Source organism: Alosa alosa, chromosome 8 (assembly GCF_017589495.1).
Source record: "Alosa alosa isolate M-15738 ecotype Scorff River chromosome 8, AALO_Geno_1.1, whole genome shotgun sequence".
Taxonomy (NCBI): Eukaryota; Metazoa; Chordata; class Actinopteri; order Clupeiformes; family Clupeidae; genus Alosa; species Alosa alosa.
The window spans coordinates 34,236,015-34,258,514 of NC_063196.1; the positions used below are offsets into that span (position 1 = coordinate 34,236,015).

The following is a 22,500-nucleotide window of genomic DNA, read 5'->3' on the forward strand; positions in this document are numbered from 1 at the left end:
GTCTCACAGGTCTAGCCTTTGTCATCATGATGGACGTATGCGTTTAAGGGAAAACATACGTCCCTGCGTACTACACCTTCAACCGACTTACGCAATGAGAGTCAATGACACTCCATAATATCACACCGGACAGAACGGAAAAAATTCTGCATCAACATTATGTGGTCAACAAGGTGGACTGTCGACGACTCGCACAGCGAACTTTGAACGATCAGCTGGAAGAGTGCACCCGCATGGGGGAGGGTTGAAGCCTCCACAAGCAGAAGTTCAAATCTTAGTCCAGGCTGTAAACTCCATAGATATATATATATATATCTCTATAGCTCTCTGTGGTGTGGTGGTAACGTCTCTTCTCTGGATAGACAGTAGAAAGGGCTTAACGCAGAAATCTGTACTCGAAGATATCAGAAACTCTCAATAGGCCATTTTCAAACCAAACGGCCTGGCCCACGCCTCTATTCTGGCACAATGCCTGATAACTTGAAGCCCCGAGGACCAGTAAGTGGACCGCTGGAAACCCTGACACGTTTCTCTTCACAACAGACTTGACAGCCAAAGGCGTGCAAATCACTGACCATCACTAATGAAGGGGCGTCGATTACAAATAGGTCTAGTGCAAACAAACCACATAACCTTTCCTGGCAGAACAAAATACACAACGTAGCATTATCATTGCAGGTAAGTCACTGTATCTAAATTACATCTTCCACTTCCGAAGGGGGGAAAAAACAACAGTCAACACAAATATTCAACCTCTCAAAGGTAATGGGATAATCGAATCTCATCAGCCGGGAGGGAATTGGGGCGGGACGGGATAGATTTTCCGCTCATCTCTGCGGGTGACAAGAGCGACACATTTTGAATTCTCACCGAGGCTCCATCCAACTGTCGCTTTGAAGCTCCACCGCGGTGAGCAGATGGTCGATAGCCGTCGTTACCAGACGGATCTATCAACTCTGACAGGCTTGCGACCCTTAGGAACTTTGTATTAGCATAGCAGCATTCACTCCGATCTGACCTTTACTTCTGCCACGGGGCACCATGTGTTGTACTCATAACATGTCACGCCTGTCTGCTGTTTTCAGACTGTCTGTCTTGTAATGTTTGTCTTCAAAAGAAATAAAATAAATAAAGAAGAGAGAAAAACTGCGCTATGATTTTACAAAGTTTTAAACTATCCTAGCCTATTGTATTTATTTCAAACGCGTCTTTACGCAGTTGTTTTATTAACTGACAAATACAAATGGAGTGGAGGGGGATAGAATAGTTGTGCCGGCCTACTCACGGATTTTGGTCTTCTTGGGGTCAGACCTGCGCACGGTGCCCTGCAGGACCTCCAGACGCAGCTGAATCCGGTGGGATCTTCGCGAGATCAATCCAGCCTGGGTCTCTATGTCCAGGAATATGTCGCTTGCGTGTCGAGATAGATCAGATAGTTGAAGTAGAATACCGGTAAATGTTTGGCTACAAACATCCTCCAGGGACGAAAACAAAACGGGCTTCCGAACTTTCCTCCCGTCCACTACCACAAAGGCGCTCTCCTCGCCGGGCGCCCTGCGGTGCTTTCCCTTCAACCTGCACACGCGCTGCGGCTCCACAGCCCGTAGGTGAAACGGCATGTTCAACGAACTCCAGATGGCCAACAGAGTTCTGTAATTAAAACAACAAATGCTCCCTTAAAATTGCCTATAAAACGACACATCCAATTAGTCGCGAAAGTTCAGAAGGCTGCTTAGGCGGTGGTCCCGCCATATTTTTCAAAGGATGCAGTTGTGTACTACTCCACGGGGCTGCGAGACGTTACCCAAGTTGGAGGATATTGGGCAAAACAGACGAGGGAGCTCCGGCAACTCCAAGAGAAGTGGTGATAAGTACAAGTAAAACCCGGAGGAGCGCAACCACCTGTTGCAAGTGGAACCGGACTCAATGCATAGTCCATGTTTTGAATTTGAACACAGACACGAACGACAGCCAGCCTACCTGCCTCGGCCACGGCGTGCTGAAAACCACGGCGTGGATTTAATTCACAGGACTGGGACCTATTGATGTTTCCCATGCGGACTCTCTTATCGGTTGTAGGCTGGCTATTGGCAGTGTTTGGACGATAACACATAATACAATTTCACAAAACGACCTTCTATTTGTGAGTAAATTGCTTGGACATGACATTCTAAAGATCGGAGCCGCAGCTGATGGGTCCGTTTAACACATGCCTACTGGCCAATTTAATTTGCATAGTTGTGTGGGGGGTTTGTGTGCCAGGCGGCAGACTACAAGGCCTCCGGTACAAGGCTTTTCCCAAAAAGATCTGTAAAGTTCGTGTCCACACTGCATACGCAGGTAGCCCTGGCGTTCCGTGCGTGCCAGTCCAGCCAGACCCGTGAGGCCACATACCTGGAGCGACACCTTGTGGTGTGGATTCTAAATCGCATAAAATTCTGTAGTTCATGAAAGACCCTGCCTGTGGCCTCGAGAGCCAACACCACTGATTTATATAGATCTTGAATTTCCCCTTGGGGATCAAGTATCTATCTATCTATCTATCTATCTATCTTTGCCTCTGAATTGGGAAATACATGTTGCTGCCATTTGACCATTTCACAACACCCTGTTGACTGATTGAGCGAGACTTGGTTGAATCTGATGAGGCAGCACTTTTTTTTACAAGGTTGGGTCACAGAGGAGCTCCATTTCCTGCTGATGTCCGTGTGTGTGTGTGTGTGTGTGTGTGTATATGTATGTGTGTGTCAACCTGCAGGTCTGACGTGGAACCCCAGGCCAGTCATGTTAGTCACTTCCCCGGTATGCGTCCGATCAGGAAAAACGCCTTTCCACAGTACGAGGTGACTCAGCCTAGCGACACTGGGCAGCACTGGGCACAATAGCCTCTTAAAATGTCACCCTCACTCCTGTCCAAACACATTCCTCCATCTCGTAGGACGTCCGGCTCTGGTTCATGGCCACGGTCAGGAGCAGATTTGAAAATCTAGGTCTACAGGTCAAGAAGAATTGTAGTTCCTCTCTGATTGGTCATATTTAGCTTGCCTGAGGTGCAGTGGAGAGGTTCTGATGTCCACAAATAAAAGTAATCGTAGGCACAACATGTCATTTCATTTCAAAGGCAGCCTGTACAGTCAGGGGTGGCCTGTGTGTTGGGTTGAATCCTCCTAAATACACTAGACCTACAGTAGTATCGTTGCTGTGTGTTGGGTTGAATCCTCCTAAATACACTAGACCTACAGTGTTATTGTTGCTGTGTGTTGGGTTGAATCCTGCAGTAGTATTGTTGCTGTGTGTTGGGTTGAATCCTCCTAAATACACTAGACCTACAGTAGTATTGTTGCTGTGTGTTGTGTTGAATCCTGCAGTAGTATTGTTGCTGTGTGTTGGGTTGAATCCTCCAAAGTACACTAGACCTGCAGTAGTATTGTTGCTGTGTGTTGGGTTGAATCCTCCAAAGTACACTAGACCTGCAGTAGTATTGTTGCTGTGTGTTGGGTTGAATCCTCCTAAATACACTAGACCTACAGTAGTATTGTTGCTGTGTGTTGGGTTGAATCCTCCAAAGTACACTAGACCTGCAGTAGTATTGTTGCTTTGGGTTTTTATTTATTCATTTTTGAGCAATTGCAACGCAAGGAAGCATTTAGTAAATCAGAACATTAGTCAAGCAAGAATTACATGTGAACATAAGTTTAATCAAGATTAAATATATGCTCAAATAGAGAGAGTCATCCTCATTATTATACAATACAGGTGAAAGGAATCAAATACAAAAAACATCTTCATGTCCAGGCTTGCAAATCAACACCATAACCCTGGAGTAGTACTGTTGTGTACAACTTAACATATGTTCCTGTGAACCCCACCCCCAATCACTGCCTCTGCTCCTGTTAACACACACACACACACACACTCACTTCATTTAGCCTTTATAACTGGCCCTGCTCTAATTCGATTCCAATGTTTCAGAAGTCTCTTATATGCAGAAAGTGGCAGGATGGTGTGTGTGTGTGTGTGTGTGTGTGTGTGTGTGGATAACAGCGGCTTTCATAAGCCAAAGCCAAGACAGTGGACACGGACACACGGACACACACACACCAAATAAGCTGTTTTTCTGAAACACTGCCTCGGAGGGACACGTGTCCTCAGGTGGTTGACCTTTTGTTTGACTGCTGCCGTGTTTGGGGAGGGGATTGTGTGTGTGTGTGTGTGTGTGGGGGCCCATCTTCAGTAACCAGTGACTCAGGGGACGTACCGAGTTGAATGTGAAATATCAGGAGCCAGTGGGCCAACTCAGTTTCTCAGTAACTACAGGAGACCACAGCAGTGTGACCAAAGGACAGAAGGGCCGAGCGCCACAATACCACACAAATAAATAAACACACATTTTTAATGGACACATGAGTGTGTGATGGACAGCAACACATATTCTAGGTTTCATTCTGAAACACACACACACAGAAACAGGCTCTTGGGCTCCCATCCCTGCCAACATGCAGTATAGAGGGATGGGGAGTCAGTAACGATGAGAGAGAGAGTGAGAGAGAGGAAGAGAGAGTAAGAGAGTGTGAGAGTAAGAGAGAGAGAAAGAGAGAAGGAAATGGGGGCAGGCTATGGGGTGTTAGGAGTTAGAAATGCTGGGAAACTTATACATCTTGCAGTAGCTTTGCACAGGCCACACACAACCCAGCCTGCCACACACAACCCAGCCTGCCCCACACAAAATAAAATCAACAGCCACAGATAAACAAATTAACAAAACCTAACAGAAATCAAGCACTGTCTTTTTGAGAGATGACATACACTGAATGGCATGGATCACACACACACACACACACACAGACATGGCCGCAGCCTACGAGACACTCATAAATATTTGCTTGTAAAAACTCTTTTCTGCGCGTATATCATATCGATCTCTCGTAAGCCACGCCGCTTTCCAAGGGACTCCCTCAGGTTCACGCCTGCTCCAGTCCTCCTCGCTCACCCCTCATTGGACAGTGCAACAGTCAATCACCTCCGTGTACGCTTCTCATAGGCTCTTTGGGGTGAGAGGGCGGAGACTGAGGTCTTGTTAAAGAAAGGCAAGTTAGTGTTAAGAGTGTTTGTTGGTTGGTTTTCTCTCAGCACTTTGAGACGTGAGGATGCATTGCTCCACGGCTCTCTCCTCACACACACACTCACACACACACACACACACACACACACACCCCCAGCTCTCCAGTGATGTCACCAGCTCCTGTTCATCGCTCTTCTCCTATTGGTCAAAGAGGAGGGGGTGGGGTGGGTCATTTCTATGAGCCAAGAGGATTCTAGAGCGCTGCCTTTTCTTCAGAGTGCAAACGAAGAGGTGACACACACACACACTTGGACAGAGATGAACTCAAACACACACAAATCTTCCTCTTGTTTCAGGCCATGAAGGTTCTCTTTGTCTCCCCCTGGTGTTGCAGTCAGTCATTTCACTTCTGATCACACCCCTCTCCACACACAACACGCACACACACAGACACACACAGACACACGCACACACACACACACACACACACACACACACACAATAACCCCCCGCCCCATGGTCTGTGGTGGTAGGGGTTTATCTGGTGTAGTAGACTCTGTAGTAGACGCTCTTGGCCCTCCACAGGGAGTAGGAGTTGTCGAACTTGAGCAGGTAGATGCCGGCGATCCGGGGGTACCTGAGGTGGCTGCCAGCGTGCAGACTGCCTCCTCATGTGGCAGTCGATTTTGCAGTGCCGATCGGGCACAAGCCCACCTGCGGCTTGCCCGCCTCCTTACGAGCCTTCTCCTCCTCACTCTGGGGCTCACCTGAGACACACACACACAGAGAGCACAGAACACGCACGCGCACACACACACACACACACACACACACAGAGGGAGAAACAGACATGAGCATACACCAACACACAAATAGCACAGAACAAACACACACACATAATTTCAGCGTGAGAAAAGGTTCTGGAATGTCAGCTGGGTAATTCATACCCATGTTCACATTCACACACACTATACCAACAGGTGATCACATAACACATACACACTACCAAGCTTAAAACCGTTCCACGCACGCATCCTGAAGGACTCGTCTCTTTACATAAATACATTCAATGTTCAATTATTACCTGCCGACTAAAGAAATTCAGGTTCTTTCAGATGGCGGTGTCTTTCTGCCATCTGTGAGGCTGCAATGATGACATAATCCCAACTAAAGCGACAGGTGCGCGATCTCCGGCTGGAAGCCCATTGTTTGTTCTCGCTTGTTTTCGCGCTAATAAACAAGAACAATCTGTATGCTCCAGAGAACAGCTCAACATATTCAGCCTCGGTCCACTTTCAGACTTGTTGTTAATGGCTGCATTTAGCCTTGGACTGGAGAGATCTGCCCTTCCTCAGCTTATTAGTCATCATCAGCGACACATGCAAAATATCAGGCTTACTGAAATAACGAGCGAACAAGTCGGACTAATAACTTTCTAAGACCACATAAAACTTTTAGGCCTCGGTGAATTCACAATCACACTCAATGTAGATTTTTTAGTTTCGCAAAACGGCATCTGGGGCAAGGTGATTTTGCGAGTGAACACTTGTTAAGCTCACCTCATCAAGTCTTTTAATTAATCCACCGTTGGCTGAAGAACAAATAGCATAACGAGAGGCCACTATGCTTTACCGGTCATTCTCACTGGTCACTCTGCCTGCATCTAATCCTGACATGAGATCGATTTGTGGAAGATTCTAATTCACATGCTCCGGAGAGCTTTTCGGAGAAGTTGGACGTCTGCTCGTTTTTGCGTAGTATTAAGTAAAAAATCGTACTGGCGTACTTTGATGTGAAAATGTGGTTGCTATGCAAAATGCGTACAGGTTTGTCAGGTCTGTTAATTGGAGATCCAGTGTGCAGACCTTTTACTCTTTTCATCTAAACTCAAATCAAACTCAACATTATTTCCAAATCGGATCTGAGAGCTCCCGACTGAACATTGGTCTTCCCAGAATGCCGTTGGTGCCTACGCGCAGACTCTCACACACACACACACACACACACACACACACTTCCCAGAAAACCCGTTGGCCCCTCCGTGTCGCCGTGCAGACCTACCCACTTGGTCCTCCTCCCTGGGAACACGATGTCAGCTGGACTGCAGCTCACGTAGGGAGCCCCCTCCCGGAGGGCACACGCGTTCAGCCCGCCGTCGCCCCACTTTCGAAGAGTCCACATCCCAGGATCTCTCCTTGAAGTCCTTAGTCTTTCATGGACGCTCAACGGACGGGAGCAGCAAATGACCGCTGGAGAACCCTAGAGAGAGAGAAGAGAGATAGATCTCCTGAGAGAAGAGGAGGGTGAGATAGAGATATATATGACAGAGGAGAGATCCATCTCTGGGATCTTCTCATGGAGAGAGGATAGAGAGAGAGAGAGAGAGGGATAGAGAGGTATAGAGGGAGAGAGAGAGAGAGGTAGAGGGATAGAGAGAGTATAGGGAGAGAGAGAGAGGGATAGAGAGGGGAGAGAGAGGGAGAGAGAGAGAGGGATAGAGAGATAGAGAGAGAGAGAGAGAGGAGAGAGAGAGAGGGATAGAGAGATATAGAGGGGGAGAGAGAAAGAGAAGAGAGAGGGAGAGGTAAATTATTCTGAGATAAAGACCGAATTTCAAACTTAATAAAAAAACAATATATTAAAGCCCCTCTCAAAATTGGTTTCATACAAAAAAATAAAACAACAGGATCATATTTATACTTTACAGACACTGATACAAGAAAGCGTTACAAAACGGAAAAATATATGGATGCTGTGGATTTCAGCAAAGCAACCGACTGGATTTGGCATGAAGATCTTGCTAAAACTACTTGATTGTGAAATTGGTGGTAAAACATATAACATCATTAAAGACATGTATGAAAACATCAAATGTTGTGTAAAATAAATAACAAACAAACTGATTACTCCTCCAAACAAAAGGGGAGTGAGGCAGGGCTGTTGCCCTGAGTCCTACATTATTTAACATTTATATCAATGAATTAGCTAATAAAATTCAAAATTCATCCCCGCCTGGTCTCAATCTTTTGGGAAAAGAAATCAAATGCCTGCTTTTGCAGATGATCTTCTCCTGCTATAAGTCCAACGGCACAGGGACTACAAGAGAGCCTTTCTCTTTTGAACTAATATAGCATAACTTGGGCCCCTTCCAATCAATATGGAAAAAACAAAATAATGACTTTCAAAAAAAACATTGAACATAATAAAATATAATTTTACCATTGTGGAAAAAAAAAACAACTAGAAAAAGTAAGAAAATGCAACTACTTAGGACTGACCATTTCTTCATCAGGGCAATTTGATAACGCCATCCAAAGACCTATCCAGAAAAAGTAACATGAAGCATACTACATGTTAAGAAAATCTCTATTTCAATATAATCCTTCCATCAAATTATGGAAAAGATCTTTGATTCCTTAGTAAAGCCAATATTACTATCGGGAGCGAAATTTGGGGTATAAAAATAAAGACAATTTGAGAAACATGGGACAAAAAGCCAAACCTAAATTATTACATTTGGAATTCTGTAAAAATATTCTAGGTTTAAACAGATGTGCACCCTAATCTAGGCTGCAGAGCGGAGCTTGGAAGGTCCCTACCACTTTGTAGACATACACAAAAGAGCAACCAAATTCTGGCATCATCTTCAGACTAGCAATTCAGAGCAATATCACCACACTGCTGCCCAGCTGAGGGTGAACACCCAGAGAGTGACCCCTTAAACTTCATAATACAAAAAACACAACCTGAAAACTGCAGCTCAAGTATTGTTTCAGTAGCAAAAGAAGTAGAGAACACATAAAAATAAAACTACATTAACACATGGAAATGCAAAATCGAACAAAGTAAAATAAGCTACACTTCTACAGAACTATTCAATTGATTACAAATTGGCAACCATATTTAAATGAAATTAAAACCATGGGCCATAGAAAAACTCCTGTCAAAGTATCGTTGAGTGATCATTCCCTTGTAATAGAAAAAGGGTAGACACCAACCAAACCTGGATAGCTCCAGGTGAAGATCGGTCAATGGGGTAAATTTGTGTCACGAGGAGTAGTAGAGGACTTAATGCCACTTCCCTCACAGAATGTCCCAATTATTAACAACTTAAGAGCTATATTCTACCCACAAATTGAAATCACTTGTCCCGGCTTCCATGACTGCCACCAATGAACAAAACTACAATTCTCCTGGGAGATAGATAAATGTGCCCACTTAACCTACCAATATTTACAGTCCTGCCACATTTTAAGAGAAAACTCACACAGAAAAAAGTGCATACCAATTATATAGTTTTTGTTAAATAGTTTTATATAGACTATTGTATAAGTTTCCTTTAAATTAGATTTAAGAATGCATGTTTAAGTTTTCTTTAAACATGGATTTAGTTACTATTTTTTTTTTTAAATATAAGTTTTCTTTCTTTTAGTTTAGATTCCTCTTTCCTTTAAAAACAACATTGTATGTTTGTATTGTCATGTTACTGTTTTGGCAAACACCATTTCTCTGAGTCATGCCAATAAAGCGCACCATCTGAACCTTGAATTTGAGAGGAGAGAGAGAGGGAGAGAGAGAGAGAGAGGAGAGAAGAGAGAGGGAGAGAGAGAGGAAGAGAGAGAGAGAGGAGAAGAGAGGGAGAGAGAGAGAGAGAGAGAGGAAGAGAGGGAGAGAGAGAGAGAGGGAGAGAGAGAGAGAGAGAGAGAGAGAGAGAGAGAGAGAGAGAGGGATAGAGAGAGAGAGAGAGAGAGAGAAAACAATTCAGATCCAATAGTGATGATGTCAATCTGGCAGCGGAGGAAATCTCCAATATATATAACAGAGCCGCCAAAATGGCAAACCTGCTGAAAAACTGTAAGAAAAGAAAACCATCAAAAGAAAAATGGTTTGACCATGAATGCATAGAGAAACGGAAAATCTCAGGCAATTATCAAACAAAAAACACCATGACCAAAAAAAATACCTGTCTGAGACAAAATTATTCTGAAGCCCTAAAAGATTACAAATTAACAATTAAAAAAGAAAAAAACAACAATACTACAACAAAACGCTACAAGAAATCGAGGGCTCTCTCCAAACCAACACTTTCTGGGAGAGTTGGAATCATTTAAACAATTCCCCACCAAAAGAATTGGCAATCCAAAATCTAGACACCTGGAAAAACATTTTACCAAAACCTGTACAAACCTATGCCAGATGACATCACTAAAGAACAAAAACATATTAAATTAAACCTTCAAAAAAGCTTGAAGAGGCCATTTGTGTTCACCAAAAAATCCACTTGATCACAGCATCTCAAGTGATGAACTCATAAAAAATCTTAAAAAAGCTCAAGCCTGAAAAGCTTGTGGTCCTGATAGTATCCGGACAGAAATGTTGAAATTCAGCCCACCCATTCTACAAATGGCTCTCCTCAAGTTATTTAATCTTGTTTTTCAAGCTGGTTGCTTCCTGATGTCTGGAACAGGGGCTTATATCCCCAATACATAAGAGTGGGAGACAAATCTGACCCTAATAACTACCGAGGCATCTGTGTGAGCAGTAACCTGGGGAAGGTATTCTGCTGTATCCCTCAACGCCGTTTACAGGCCTTCCTTATTGAACACAATGTCTTGAGTAAAAATCAAATTGGCTTCTTACCAAATTGTCAAGACTACAGATCATATTTACACCCTCCATACCCTGATAAACCAAAAATGTTCACCAAAAAAGTAAGGGGAAAATATTTGCGTGTTTTATTGATTTTAAAAAGCTTTGATTCAATCTGGCATGAAGGATTGTATTTCAAAATCCTACAAAGTGGTATAGGGGTAAAATGTATAACATCATCAAATCAATTTATTTGGGCAATAAGTGTATGTAAAAATTGGCAACAAAAGAACTGAATACTTCACTCAAGGAAGTGGAGTGAGACAGGGTTGCAGCTTGAGTCCAACCTTGTTCAATATCTATATAAACGAGTTAGCGGTGTTATTGGAACAATCTGCAACACCTGGGCTCACCCTGTTGGACACGGAAGTCAAATTCCTGCTCTTTGCGGATGACCTGGTGCTGCTGTAAGCCCACTGAACAGGGCCTACAGCAGCACCTGGACCTGTTAGAGCAGTACTGTCAGAACTGGGCCCTGACAGTCAATTTGGATAAATCTAAAGTTATGATCTTCCAGAAGCATCCCAGACCTCAGGAACCAGACACCTCTTTACTTTAGGTAACACCGCCCTAGAGAATGTTACTTCTTATAACTACCTTGGCTTAAAAATTAACGCCTCTGGAAACTTTGGTCTTGCAGTGAATGCACTAAAAGAAAAAGCACGACGAGCATTTTATGCAATAAAAAGAAATTTTCATCAAATAGATATACCAATTAAAATCTGGTCCAAAATATTTGACACAGTCATTTTGCCAATTGCACTTTATGGAAGTGAAATATGGGGTCCACTCAGTAAGCACGACTACTCTAGATGGGACAAACACCCAATAGAAGCCCTGCATGCTGAATTCTGTAGAAATTTGTTACATATCCAAAGAAAAGTACCCACAAATGCTAGCAGGGCAGAATTAGGCCGATTTCCACTATTGATTAATATCCAAAAACGATCACTAAAATTCTGGATTCATCTAAAATTAAGCCCTCAAAATTCACTACATTTTAAAGCACTTAAATCCCAAGAGCTCAGCCCTAAGCCCAGTCCCCTATGTCAGTTGGTCTCGGATTTAACTAACCCAATAACCCCTAACCCACAAATTGTCCAGACCAGCACTGCTTCCCAACCACCAATCAGAATCAACCAAATTAACAAGAACAACAAGAATTCTTATTTGGAACACTGGAAGAAAGAAACAAAATTACAACACAAACTAGAATGTTACATTGGCATACGAAAAGACTATCAATTGGCACAGTATCTCCACACTGTCAGAGATACGAAGCAGAGACAGATCCTCACCAAGTACAGGCTGAGTGACCACAGTCTAGCCATAGAGAAAGGCAGGCACAAGAAGTCATGGCTGCCCAAAGAGCAAAGGACATGTGGTCACTGTATGACAGGGGAGGTGGAGTCAGAGGTGCACTTTCTGCTACACTGTGACAAATATCGGTCCCAAAGAGACAAATATTTCACCATTTTGAACAACATCATTCCCAACTTCACAAAACTGGAGGAACAGAAAACACTTGCTGTAGTTTTGGGTGAGGACACCAGCACATGCATACTGGCAGCCAGTTATGTGTCCTCACCCATAACCTGAGAGAAGGCATTACTTAAGATAATCACCCCACTACCTCCACCCTTCAACATAACACTGCTCCCCAGCCCCAGTCTGTTACACCATGTCTCCTGCTTGTTTTGTTTTGTTTTGTCCTGTCTTGGTTTTCCTATGCAGTGTACAGACAATGGTCTTGCATGGTTGTGATGTGATGTGTGTGTGTGTGTGTGTGTGTGTGTATATATATATATATATATATATATATATATATATGTGTGTGTGACGAAGTGTAACAATGTTTGTACATGTTTATATCATTTTGTATTTGTATTTTCCTTAATTATTCCTTAATTAAGGGAGGGAGACAGAGAGAGAGAGAGAGAGAGAGAGAGAGAGAGAGGGAGGGAGACAGAGAGAGAGAGACAGAGAGAGACAGAGAGAGAGAGAGAGAGAGAGACAGAGAGAGACAGAGAGAGAGAGAGAGAGAGAGAGAGAGAGAGAGAGAGAGAGAGAGAGAGGAGAGAGAGAGGGAGGGAGGGAGAGGGGGAGAGGGAGAGAGACACAAAGAGAGAGAGAGAGAGAGAGAGAGAGAGAGAGAGAGAGAGACAGTGAAAACTCCTGTCAAAGTATCGACTGAGTGATCATTCCCTTGCAATAGAAAAGGGTAGACACCGCCAAACCTGGATAGCTCGTGAAGATCGAATATGTAAATTCTGTAATACTGGAGTAGTAGAGGGACTAATGCCACTTCCTCACAGAATGTCCCAATTATCAACACTTAAGAGCTATATTCTACCCACAAATTGAAATCACTTGTCCCGGCTTTATGACTGCCACCAATGAACAAAAACTACAATTCCTCCTGGGAGAAATAGATAAATGTGCCCACTTAGCCTACCAATATTTACAGTCCTGCCACATTTTAAGAGAAAACTTCACATAGAAAAAGTGCATACAGTATATAGTTTTTGTTAAATAGTTTTATATAGACTATTGTCTAAGTTTCCTTTAAATTTAGATTTAAGAATACATGTTTAAGTTTTCTTTAAACATGGATTTAGTTACTATTTTTTTTTTAAACATAAGTTTTCTTTCTTTTAGTTTAGATAAGTTTCCTTTCTTTGACCCCCCTTAAAACAAATATTGTATATGTTTGTATTGTCATGTTACTGCTTTGGCAACACTATTTTCTGAGTCATGCCAATAAAGCACATTTGAATTTGAATTTGAATTTGAGAGAGATAGAGAGAGAGAGAGAGAGAGAGATATTTATCTAATATATATATGTATGTGTATGTATATGTATGTATGTGTATATATGTATGTATGTGTGTATATATATGTATATGTATACATATATATATATATATATGTGTATGTATGTGTATGTATATGTATATATGTATATCTTTATATATATGTGTATATCCTCTTATATTATTATACACTATTAACATTATTTCATTTTACTTTATTTTATTTATTTATTTTTTCTATTTTTATTTTATTTTATTTCATTTTACTTATTGAAGCACCAAACAGCTTAGATATTACCTCACCCTCAATTGGGGGTCATCTACAGTACATTGATTAATTCCGACATTTTATTGCAATTTCACAAAATAGCTCTTCTTTCTTCACCATAGCTTCTTTTAAAATAAGCACCTGGAATATCCAGGGACTATATTCTTCTATATTTGGTTATAAAACAACCAATCTTGATTTTGTAAATAGTATTCGAAATTTAGACCTTATTATCCTTTTGGAGACTTGGAGAGATAAATCTGATCATTGCCCGCATAATTATAAAGAACTTTTAGTACCCTCTCTTAAATAAATCCATATAAAGAATGGAAGAAATTCAGGGGGTATCATAGTTTGGTACAAAACTGAATATGACAACAAGATAATTCCCATTAAAAAAGGTAAAACCCATTTATGGTTAAAAATCCAAAAATAAGTTTTAAATTTGAACCAAGATCTTTATCTCTGTGCAGTTTATATTCCACCTTCAACCTCCCAATATTTGATGCTAACCTTTTTTGAGGAGCTTGAAAAGAAATAAGTTATTTCCAATCCATAGCCTAAGTACTAATATGTGGCGACCTCAATGCCAGAACAGGCAAAGAAATTGATTATATTCCCATAGATGGAGATGACCATATATTCGGTAATAGAACCCTATATTCACAGGTAATCCAAACACCGAGAAAGAGTTTTGACAGCACAATAAATGCCAGCGGAACTAAATTGCTACGTATATGCAAAAGTCTTGGTGTTTACATTGTAAATGGGAGATTTAGAGGAGATTCTTTTGGAGGATTTACATTCTCTTCTTCCCTCGGTTGCTCTGTGGTTGACTATTTCATCACTGATCTTGATCCAGAACACATAACTGCTTTTATGATAATGCCACAACTACCTATTTCTGACCACTGCCAGTTAATACTACACCTGCAACTGTCAGATATTAAATTTAAATCACAAAATGTTGAACCTAAATTATTCTCACTTCCAAAAACTTTTAAATGGACAGACAAAAATGTGTCAACATATGAAGCAGTCATCAATAACAATGAACAAATTATTGATAATTTCATTATGACCAAATACCAACCAAATGCTGAGAACGTAAATATGGCCTGTAACCACCTAAACAATATATTAATACATTTAGCAAAAACAGCTAATGTAAAACAAATCTCTAGAATGAAAGGAAATAGAACAAAAATTCAAAGAGGATTGGTTTGATAAAGACTGCAATGCAACAAGGATAAAGTTAAAGAGAGTTATCCAATATTAAACATCCAAAACCCAAACAATACTGACAGCAGAACAAGATATCATCTTGAATTAAAAAAATTATAAAAAATGATACAAAAAAACAAAAAATCATCTTACATGTCCAAAGAACTAGACAAAATCGATCGGGTCAATTAATCAAAAACACATTCTGGTCAAATTGGAAAAAGCTGACAGGTGCTGGCAAGTCTGAGTCTCCAATTAGAAACAGCCAGATATGGATGAACCATTTTAAAAAATCTTTACCAGAACCCAGAAAGCATGGAACTTGAACCAGGACAACTCACAATAATAAAGAAACAAAAGTGTTTGGAAGAAACAATCAAAGATTACCAAAATCCCTTAGACATGCCCATCACAGTATTTGAATTAAAAGACAAACTTAAAAAAACTTAAACCTAGAAAAGCTTCGGTATTGACCAGATCTCCACTGAGATGCTAAAATATAGCAACTCAAAACTCAAAGAAGCCATAACTAAATTGTTTAACCTAGTTCTCAACAGTGGAGTCTTCCCCTCAATTTGGAATAAAGGCCTTATTACCCCTATATTCAAATCTGGTGATAAATTAAATCCAAACAATTACCAGGCATTTGCATCACAAGTAACTTAGGAAAGTTATTTTGCAGCATCATTAATAAAAGAATTCTAACATTCCTTGACGACCACAAAATTCTGAACAATAGTCAAATTGGTTTTCTACCAAATCATCGAACTTCCGACCACATATACACACTCCAGACATTAATAAATAAACATGTACATAACTCCAAAAAAGAAAAAATCTTTGCATGCTTTGTAGATTTCCAAAAAGCCTTTGATAACATCTGGCATAAAGGTCTATTCTTGAAAATGTTAGAAGCTGGAATTGGAGGGAAAACATATGATTTGATAAAACAATGTATGCAAATAATATAAATAGTGTTGGTTAGGGAAATAAAAGAACAGAGTTTTTAAACAAGAACGTGGAGTAAGACAAGGCTGTAGTTTAAGCCCAACATTATTCAATTTATATTTTAACGAACTTGCCACACTGTTAGAGAAATCAGCTGCTCCTGGGCTGATTCTCCATGACAAGGATGTGAAATTTCTCATGTTCGCCGATGACCTGGTTTTACTTTCACCAACAGCGGACGGGTTGAGACAAAATTTAGACATTTTAAATCAATACTGCCAAACATGGTCCTTAAAAGTAAATTTAAATAAAACCAAAATAATGATATTCCAAAAGAGAGCACGAACAACAAAGAATAAATTCCTATTCACATTAGGCCCTGATATTTTAGAACACACAACCAACTACACTTATTTAGGTCTAGTCATAAATGCATCTGGCAGTTTTATTCCAGGATTGCAAGCATTAAAAAATAAAGCCCGAAGAGCATTCTATTCAGTGTATAAAACAATTAACAAATATCAACCTCCCATCAACATTTGGTTAAAAATAATTGATGCCGTTATTACTCCAATCCTACTCTATGGCTCAGAAATTTGGGGTCCACCATTACTTCTTTTAAAAAAACCATGGGACCAGACTGAAATTGAAAAACTCCACACAGAAATATGTAAATCTATTCTGCATGTCCATAGAAGTACATCAAATAATGCCTGCAGAGCAGAGTTAGGTCGCTTCCCCTTGTCCCTGGCCATCACCAAAAGAGTTATGAAATATTGGATACACTTAAAAAATGCAAACACTATTAGTTACCATCACAAAGCACTACTGACTAACATATCAGACCCACAAAATGATAAACTTGCACAATTAATCATAAATAAATATAACATTGCTGATATAAACCTAACCGATCTGAATGAAACCCACAAATTCATGAAGGCAACCTACATTACGCAATGGCGGCTAGGCAGCTACTGTCAATTAAACAGAGAATACAAACTAGCAAATTATCTAGTAATACTGAAACAACCTCAAAAAACGTGTCTTACAAAATACAGATTGGGTGACCATAAACTCCAAATAGAAATAGGACGCCATACAAAATCATGGCAAGAAAAACATCAACGCCTATGCAAGTACTGTGACACAATGGAGGTTGAAGATGAAATACATTTTCTGCATAGGTGTCCCATTTATCAATTACTGAGAAACGACTTCTATGTAAGATTTAGCAGACACAATAAACAATTTATGTCACTAGATGCTAGTTCCAAAATGAAAATCGTCTTAGGAGAAGACACACAGACAATTGAGCTAGCAGCTCAGTTTGTGTATATGTGCCACAAATTAAGGTTAGAAAGCACATACGCAAGAACAGATTCTCTCACCTCTCCACCACCTTAAATCGTATTCAATCCCATCTCATCTAGAACTATCATTTCTGTAACACCATGTCTCCTGCTTGTTTTGTTTTGTTTTGTCCTGTCCTGTCTTGGTTTTCCTATGCACGTGTACAGACAATGGTCTTGCATGGTTGTGACGTGCTGTGTGTGTGTGTGTGTGTGTGTGTGTGTGTGTGTGTGTGTGTGTGTGTGTGTGTGTGTGTGTGTGTGTGTGTGTGCGCTTGTGTGTGTGTGTGACAAACGCCTGTAACAATGTTTGTACATGTTTATATCATTTTGTATTTGTATTTTCTTTAATCATTATTATTCCTGTGAACCGCTTTTTGGCAATGCATCATATGGTTTGTAGGTACCAATAAAGCATATTTGAATTGAATTGAATAGAGAGAGAGAGAGAGAGAGAGTGGGGGAGGGAGAGAGAGAGAGAGAGAGAGAGAGAGAGAGACAGACACAGAGAGAGAGAGAGACAGAGAGAGAGAGAGAGAGAGAGAGGGAGAGAGAGAGAGAGAGAGAGACACACAGAGAGAGAGAGACACATAGAGAGAGAGAGAGAGAGAGATATACAGAGATATATAGAGAGAGAGGGAGAGAGAGAGAGAGAGACACAGAGAGAGAGTGAGAGAGAGAGTGAGGGAGGGAGGGAGAGAGAGGGAGGGAGGGAGGGAGAGAGAGTGAGGGAGGAAGAGAGAGAAAGAGAGAGGGGGAGAAAGAGAGAGAGAGATTTATGTACATGTCTTCATTTAGCGGACGCTTTTCTCCACATACAGACGGAGGAATAACCAGTCCCTCCAGGATTTTGCGAGGATTTTTTGAGATTGTTGCGATCTAAAATGCCTGATTTCGCGACAACTTTTCTAGAAAATTGCGATGGAAGTTGCAGTGTTTTTAGCTGTTTGTTGCAAAGAAATTGCGAGAGGAAGTGAAAATTGCAAAAATAGTTGCGATTTTTTATTTTATTATTTTTTAATTGAGGGTAATTAAGGTTAGTAAGACCAAAATTACACAGATCATCTTGAGGCTTATTAAAAAGGATAAGTAATAGTAAGGGTTACAGAAAATCAAAGTAGGCCTACTTTATTTGTGTACAGACTTTGACTGGCGTAATTCACAAAGCAGTATATAACCTTTCGTAGAACTGTCCAAAAAAGACAGCCCCCTAAAGAGATGGCATAATGTCATATGTTTCAATACATTCATATATGTTGTAATTCATATTAAGTTCATATCTTTTTAATAATTCATATTCTGTGACTTGCATAATTACTGATAGCCAACTAAGTATCTAGTAATTTCACATTGATTTAAACTATTAGACTACACTTTTCTTTAATGTTATTACATTGGTGGTGTGTAAGTCTAATTGACTGCCTGCCACTTTAAGGACGTGAGAGTACTGTAGGGTAATAACATATCGGATTGGAACGCTTGCATCTCACTGTGTTTGGCTACGACTGGAAATAACTTTTTGCATTTTGCATTACGATATGTGGATAGGGTAACACTTTATTTTAATGTGTCGCTGTTACAGTGTACTTACCTAATTAGGTACAGTGGTACAACCTGTGTAACAACATGTACTATCAGGTACTATCATTGTACTTGCATTATGTATTTGTGGGTACCTACATATAGTTGTTACATTGTAATACTGAGTGCTTTTACAAAACTTTGCCAATTTGCCTAAATTTTCATCAGAGGCAAAGAGCTGACCTGAGACCTGCTGGATGGGGTAAATCTGGTCATGATAGATTTTATATACAAATCATTCTTAGCTCCAGTCAAGGCCTCATTGTCTTCAGTGTACATGTAACAGCTGTGCTGCTACAACCTTGTTACTCTTTGATACAGTGGAATAAACCTATTAAGTGTACCAGTTAATTACTTACATGTACATATGACATGTATGTTATGTCTTCGATGTCTTGGAACAGGTCTACTAATTCACATGTACTGTGTGGTGTAACAGCAGACACGTTTCAACACATCAATTACAGGATGCATGACATCATTGACAGGATGTATATAATATGTAATTGTAAGTACTTCACTGGTACACTTTATTTTAATGGGTTTATTCCACTGTATCAAAATAGTAATAAATGTGTACCAACACAGTTGATATATGTACTATGTAGTGAATTACAGTAGTAGACCTGTTCCAAGATATCGAAGACTCAACACAACATACATGTCATATGTGCATGTAAGTAATTAACTGGTACACTTTATTCCACTGTATCAAAGAGTAACAAGGTTGTAGCAGCACAGCTGTTACATGTACACTGAAGACAATGAGGCCTTGACTGGAGCTAAGAATGCTTTGTATATCAAATCTATCATGACCAGATTTTCCCCCATCCAGCAGGTCTCAGGTCAGCTCTTTGCCTCTGATGAAAATTTAGGCAAATTGGCAAAGTTTTGTAAAAGCACTCAGTATTACAATGTAACAACTATATGTAGGTACCCACAAATACATAATGCAAGTACAATGATAGTACCTGATAGTACATGTTGTTACACAGGTTGTACCACTGTACCTAATTAGGTAGGTACACTGTAACAGCGACACATTAAAATAAAGTGTTACCGTGGATAGAATTCGGGATGTTTTCTATGTCATTAGTTAAAATAAATGTTAAAAAATAACTCGTATGAAATCATTCTTGGATCAGAGGTAAATGTTTTACAATGTTATTAATTTCTATGATTTTGGTAGCACTACACAAACTGAGCCCACAAGCTAGCAAACATGACACGAGCTAAAAGGACATCTCCAGGTGTAAACGTTTGCCAATGGGTTGCATATTGTAGCCTACTCAAATGTCAGTAAACCAAGTAGGCCTTAATTTACTTACTTTCATAGCTTAGGCAGGTTAGCAATACTAGGTTGACATGACAGATGCAAGTAAAGCAGATCATTAACGTTAGCCTTCTATTTATTGTCATCAAAACTGCAGAGGAGTGAACAAGTAAAGGGCAGTCTCTGGTGTCTGCAGATGTGAGTGTTGCATCTGAATCAATATTCTGCGCGAGAGGCTGTTGTGGTAGGTGAAATTTCACGGGGAAACCATGATGATTGGTCAAATTTGCGAAAAAGTTGCAGTGTTTGGACAAAATTGCGAGGTCGCCCAGAATTCACGAGGATTTGCTGAATTTGCGTTAATTGTTGCGATCGCAACATCGCGAATTCCTGGAGGGACTGAATAACATTCGAGCTATGAGTGAGGCTCAGAGTCTGGAATCAATCTCTCTCTCTTTCTCGGTTCTACCCCTGGTTCCTTCCCCCTTTCACTAAGGGTTCTACCCCTGGTTCCTTCCCCCTTTTACTAAGGGTTCTAACCCTGGTTCCTTCCCCCTTTCACTAAGGGTTCTACCCTTGGATCTAAGCATAGAGTTGAGGACAAAAGTTTGCATCCTCCCACTCTGAAACGACACAGAACAGTTCCACAGTTCCTGTCCAACTATTTATTCATTTCTGATTGGACGAGGGGCTCTCCAGAGGACCTGCCCACTGGGACTGTTCACACACACACACACACACACACACATGCCTGCACACACACGTACCTGTAGGTCTGTTCTCGGTATACTCCTTAGCTACACACACACACACACACGCATACCTGTTGGTCCGTTCTCGGTGATCTCCTCAGCCACACACACACACACCCACACACCTTTGGGGGCAGCCGTGGCCTACTGGTTAGCACTTCGGACTTGTATCCTGTGGGTCTGTTCTCGGTGATCTCCTCAGCCACACACACACACACACACACCTTTGTGGGTTCCTTGTATCCTGTGGGGTGATCTCCTCAGCACACACTCCAGGTCGATGATATCTCCTTGTCCAGGCTCTGTCCAGGCTGTCGCAGGTGGACTCTGCCTGGCCGTTGAGCGTGGGGGCCTCCTCAGCCACAGGGGGCGCTGAAGAGCACACAGACGTCTCGCTGGTCTCCAACACCGACGCCACCACCGCCTCCTCCTGCAGCTGCTGCTGTTGCTTCTGGAGTGCAGCCTGGGGGAGAGAGGAGGAGGAGAGAGGAGAGAGAGAGAGAGAGAGAGAGAGGAGGAGGAGAGGGAGAGAGGAGGAGGAGGGGAGGAGGAGAGAGGGAGGAGCGAGAGAGAGTAGGAGAGGGAGGGAGAGAGGAGGAAGAGAGAGGGAGGGAGAACAAGAGAGGGAGAGAGAGGGAGGAGGAGGAGAGAGGGAGGAGAGAGAGAGAGGGAAGAGGAAAGGGAGGGAGAGAGGGGGAGAGAGAATGCGTAAGAAGTCAGGTAATAAAATGCGTGTCCTGTCCACACATCATGCCTGACCATTCTGATACAGAGTCAAAGGTCACCTGAGCTACACACAATGCAACACACACAGAGACCCTGGCATACAGCCCTGCAGTCATCTGCATGCTAATCACACTTGAGACTAGTACATGAGACTAAGCAGCTAATCACACTTGAGACTAGTATGTGAGACTAAGCAGCTAATCACACTTGAGCCTAGTACGTGAGACTAAGCAGCTAATCACACTTGAGATTAGTATGTGAGACTAGTATGTGAGACTAAGCAGCTAATCACACTTGAGACTAGTACGTGAGACTAAGCAGCTAATCACACTTGAGATTAGTATGTGAGACTAGTATGTGAGACTAAGCAGCTAATCACACGTGAGACTAGTATGTGAGACTAAGCAGCTAATCACACGTGAGACTAGTATGTGAGACTAAGCAGCTAATCACACATGAGACTACTACGTGAGACTAGTACGTGAGACTAGGCAGCTAATCACACTTGTGACTAGTACGTGAGACTAAGCAGCTAATCACACTTGAGACTACTACGTGAGACTAGTACGTGAGACTAGGCAGCTAATCACACTTGTGACTAGTACGTGAGACTAAGCAGCTAATCACACTTGAGATTAGTACGTGAGACTAAGCAGCTAATCACACATAAGACTACTATGTGAGACTAAGCAGCTATTCACACTTGAGACTAGTACGTGAGACTAAGCAGCTAATCACACTTGAGACTAGTACGTCAAGTCAAGTCAAGTTTATTTCTATAGCACATTTAAAAACAACTGAGTTGAACCAAAGTGCTAACAAACAAACATAAAACAATGACAATGGTACAAC

The 22,500-nt window shown here is 41.3% G+C and overlaps 2 protein-coding genes across 2 annotated transcripts in view; both read right to left on the reverse strand.

Annotated features, from left to right (window-relative positions):
* Nucleotides 1–2,173, reverse strand: part of nhsl1b (NHS-like 1b) — a 153,380-nt gene extending 151,207 nt beyond the window's left edge. The window contains 1 exon segment of the mRNA XM_048249726.1: nt 1,286–2,173. Coding sequence (XP_048105683.1) covers nt 1,286–1,619 — 334 coding nt within the window. The 5' untranslated portion in view covers nt 1,620–2,173.
* Nucleotides 2,174–5,573: 3,400 nt separating this feature from the next.
* LOC125298858 (Golgi resident protein GCP60-like) overlaps nt 5,574–22,500 on the reverse strand; it is a 33,717-nt gene continuing 16,790 nt past the window's right edge. The window contains 4 exon segments of the mRNA XM_048249727.1: nt 5,574–5,699; nt 5,769–5,829; nt 7,078–7,321; nt 21,194–21,385. Of these exon segments, the coding sequence (XP_048105684.1) occupies nt 5,600–5,699; nt 5,769–5,829; nt 7,078–7,321; nt 21,194–21,385 (597 nt within the window). The 3' untranslated portion in view covers nt 5,574–5,599.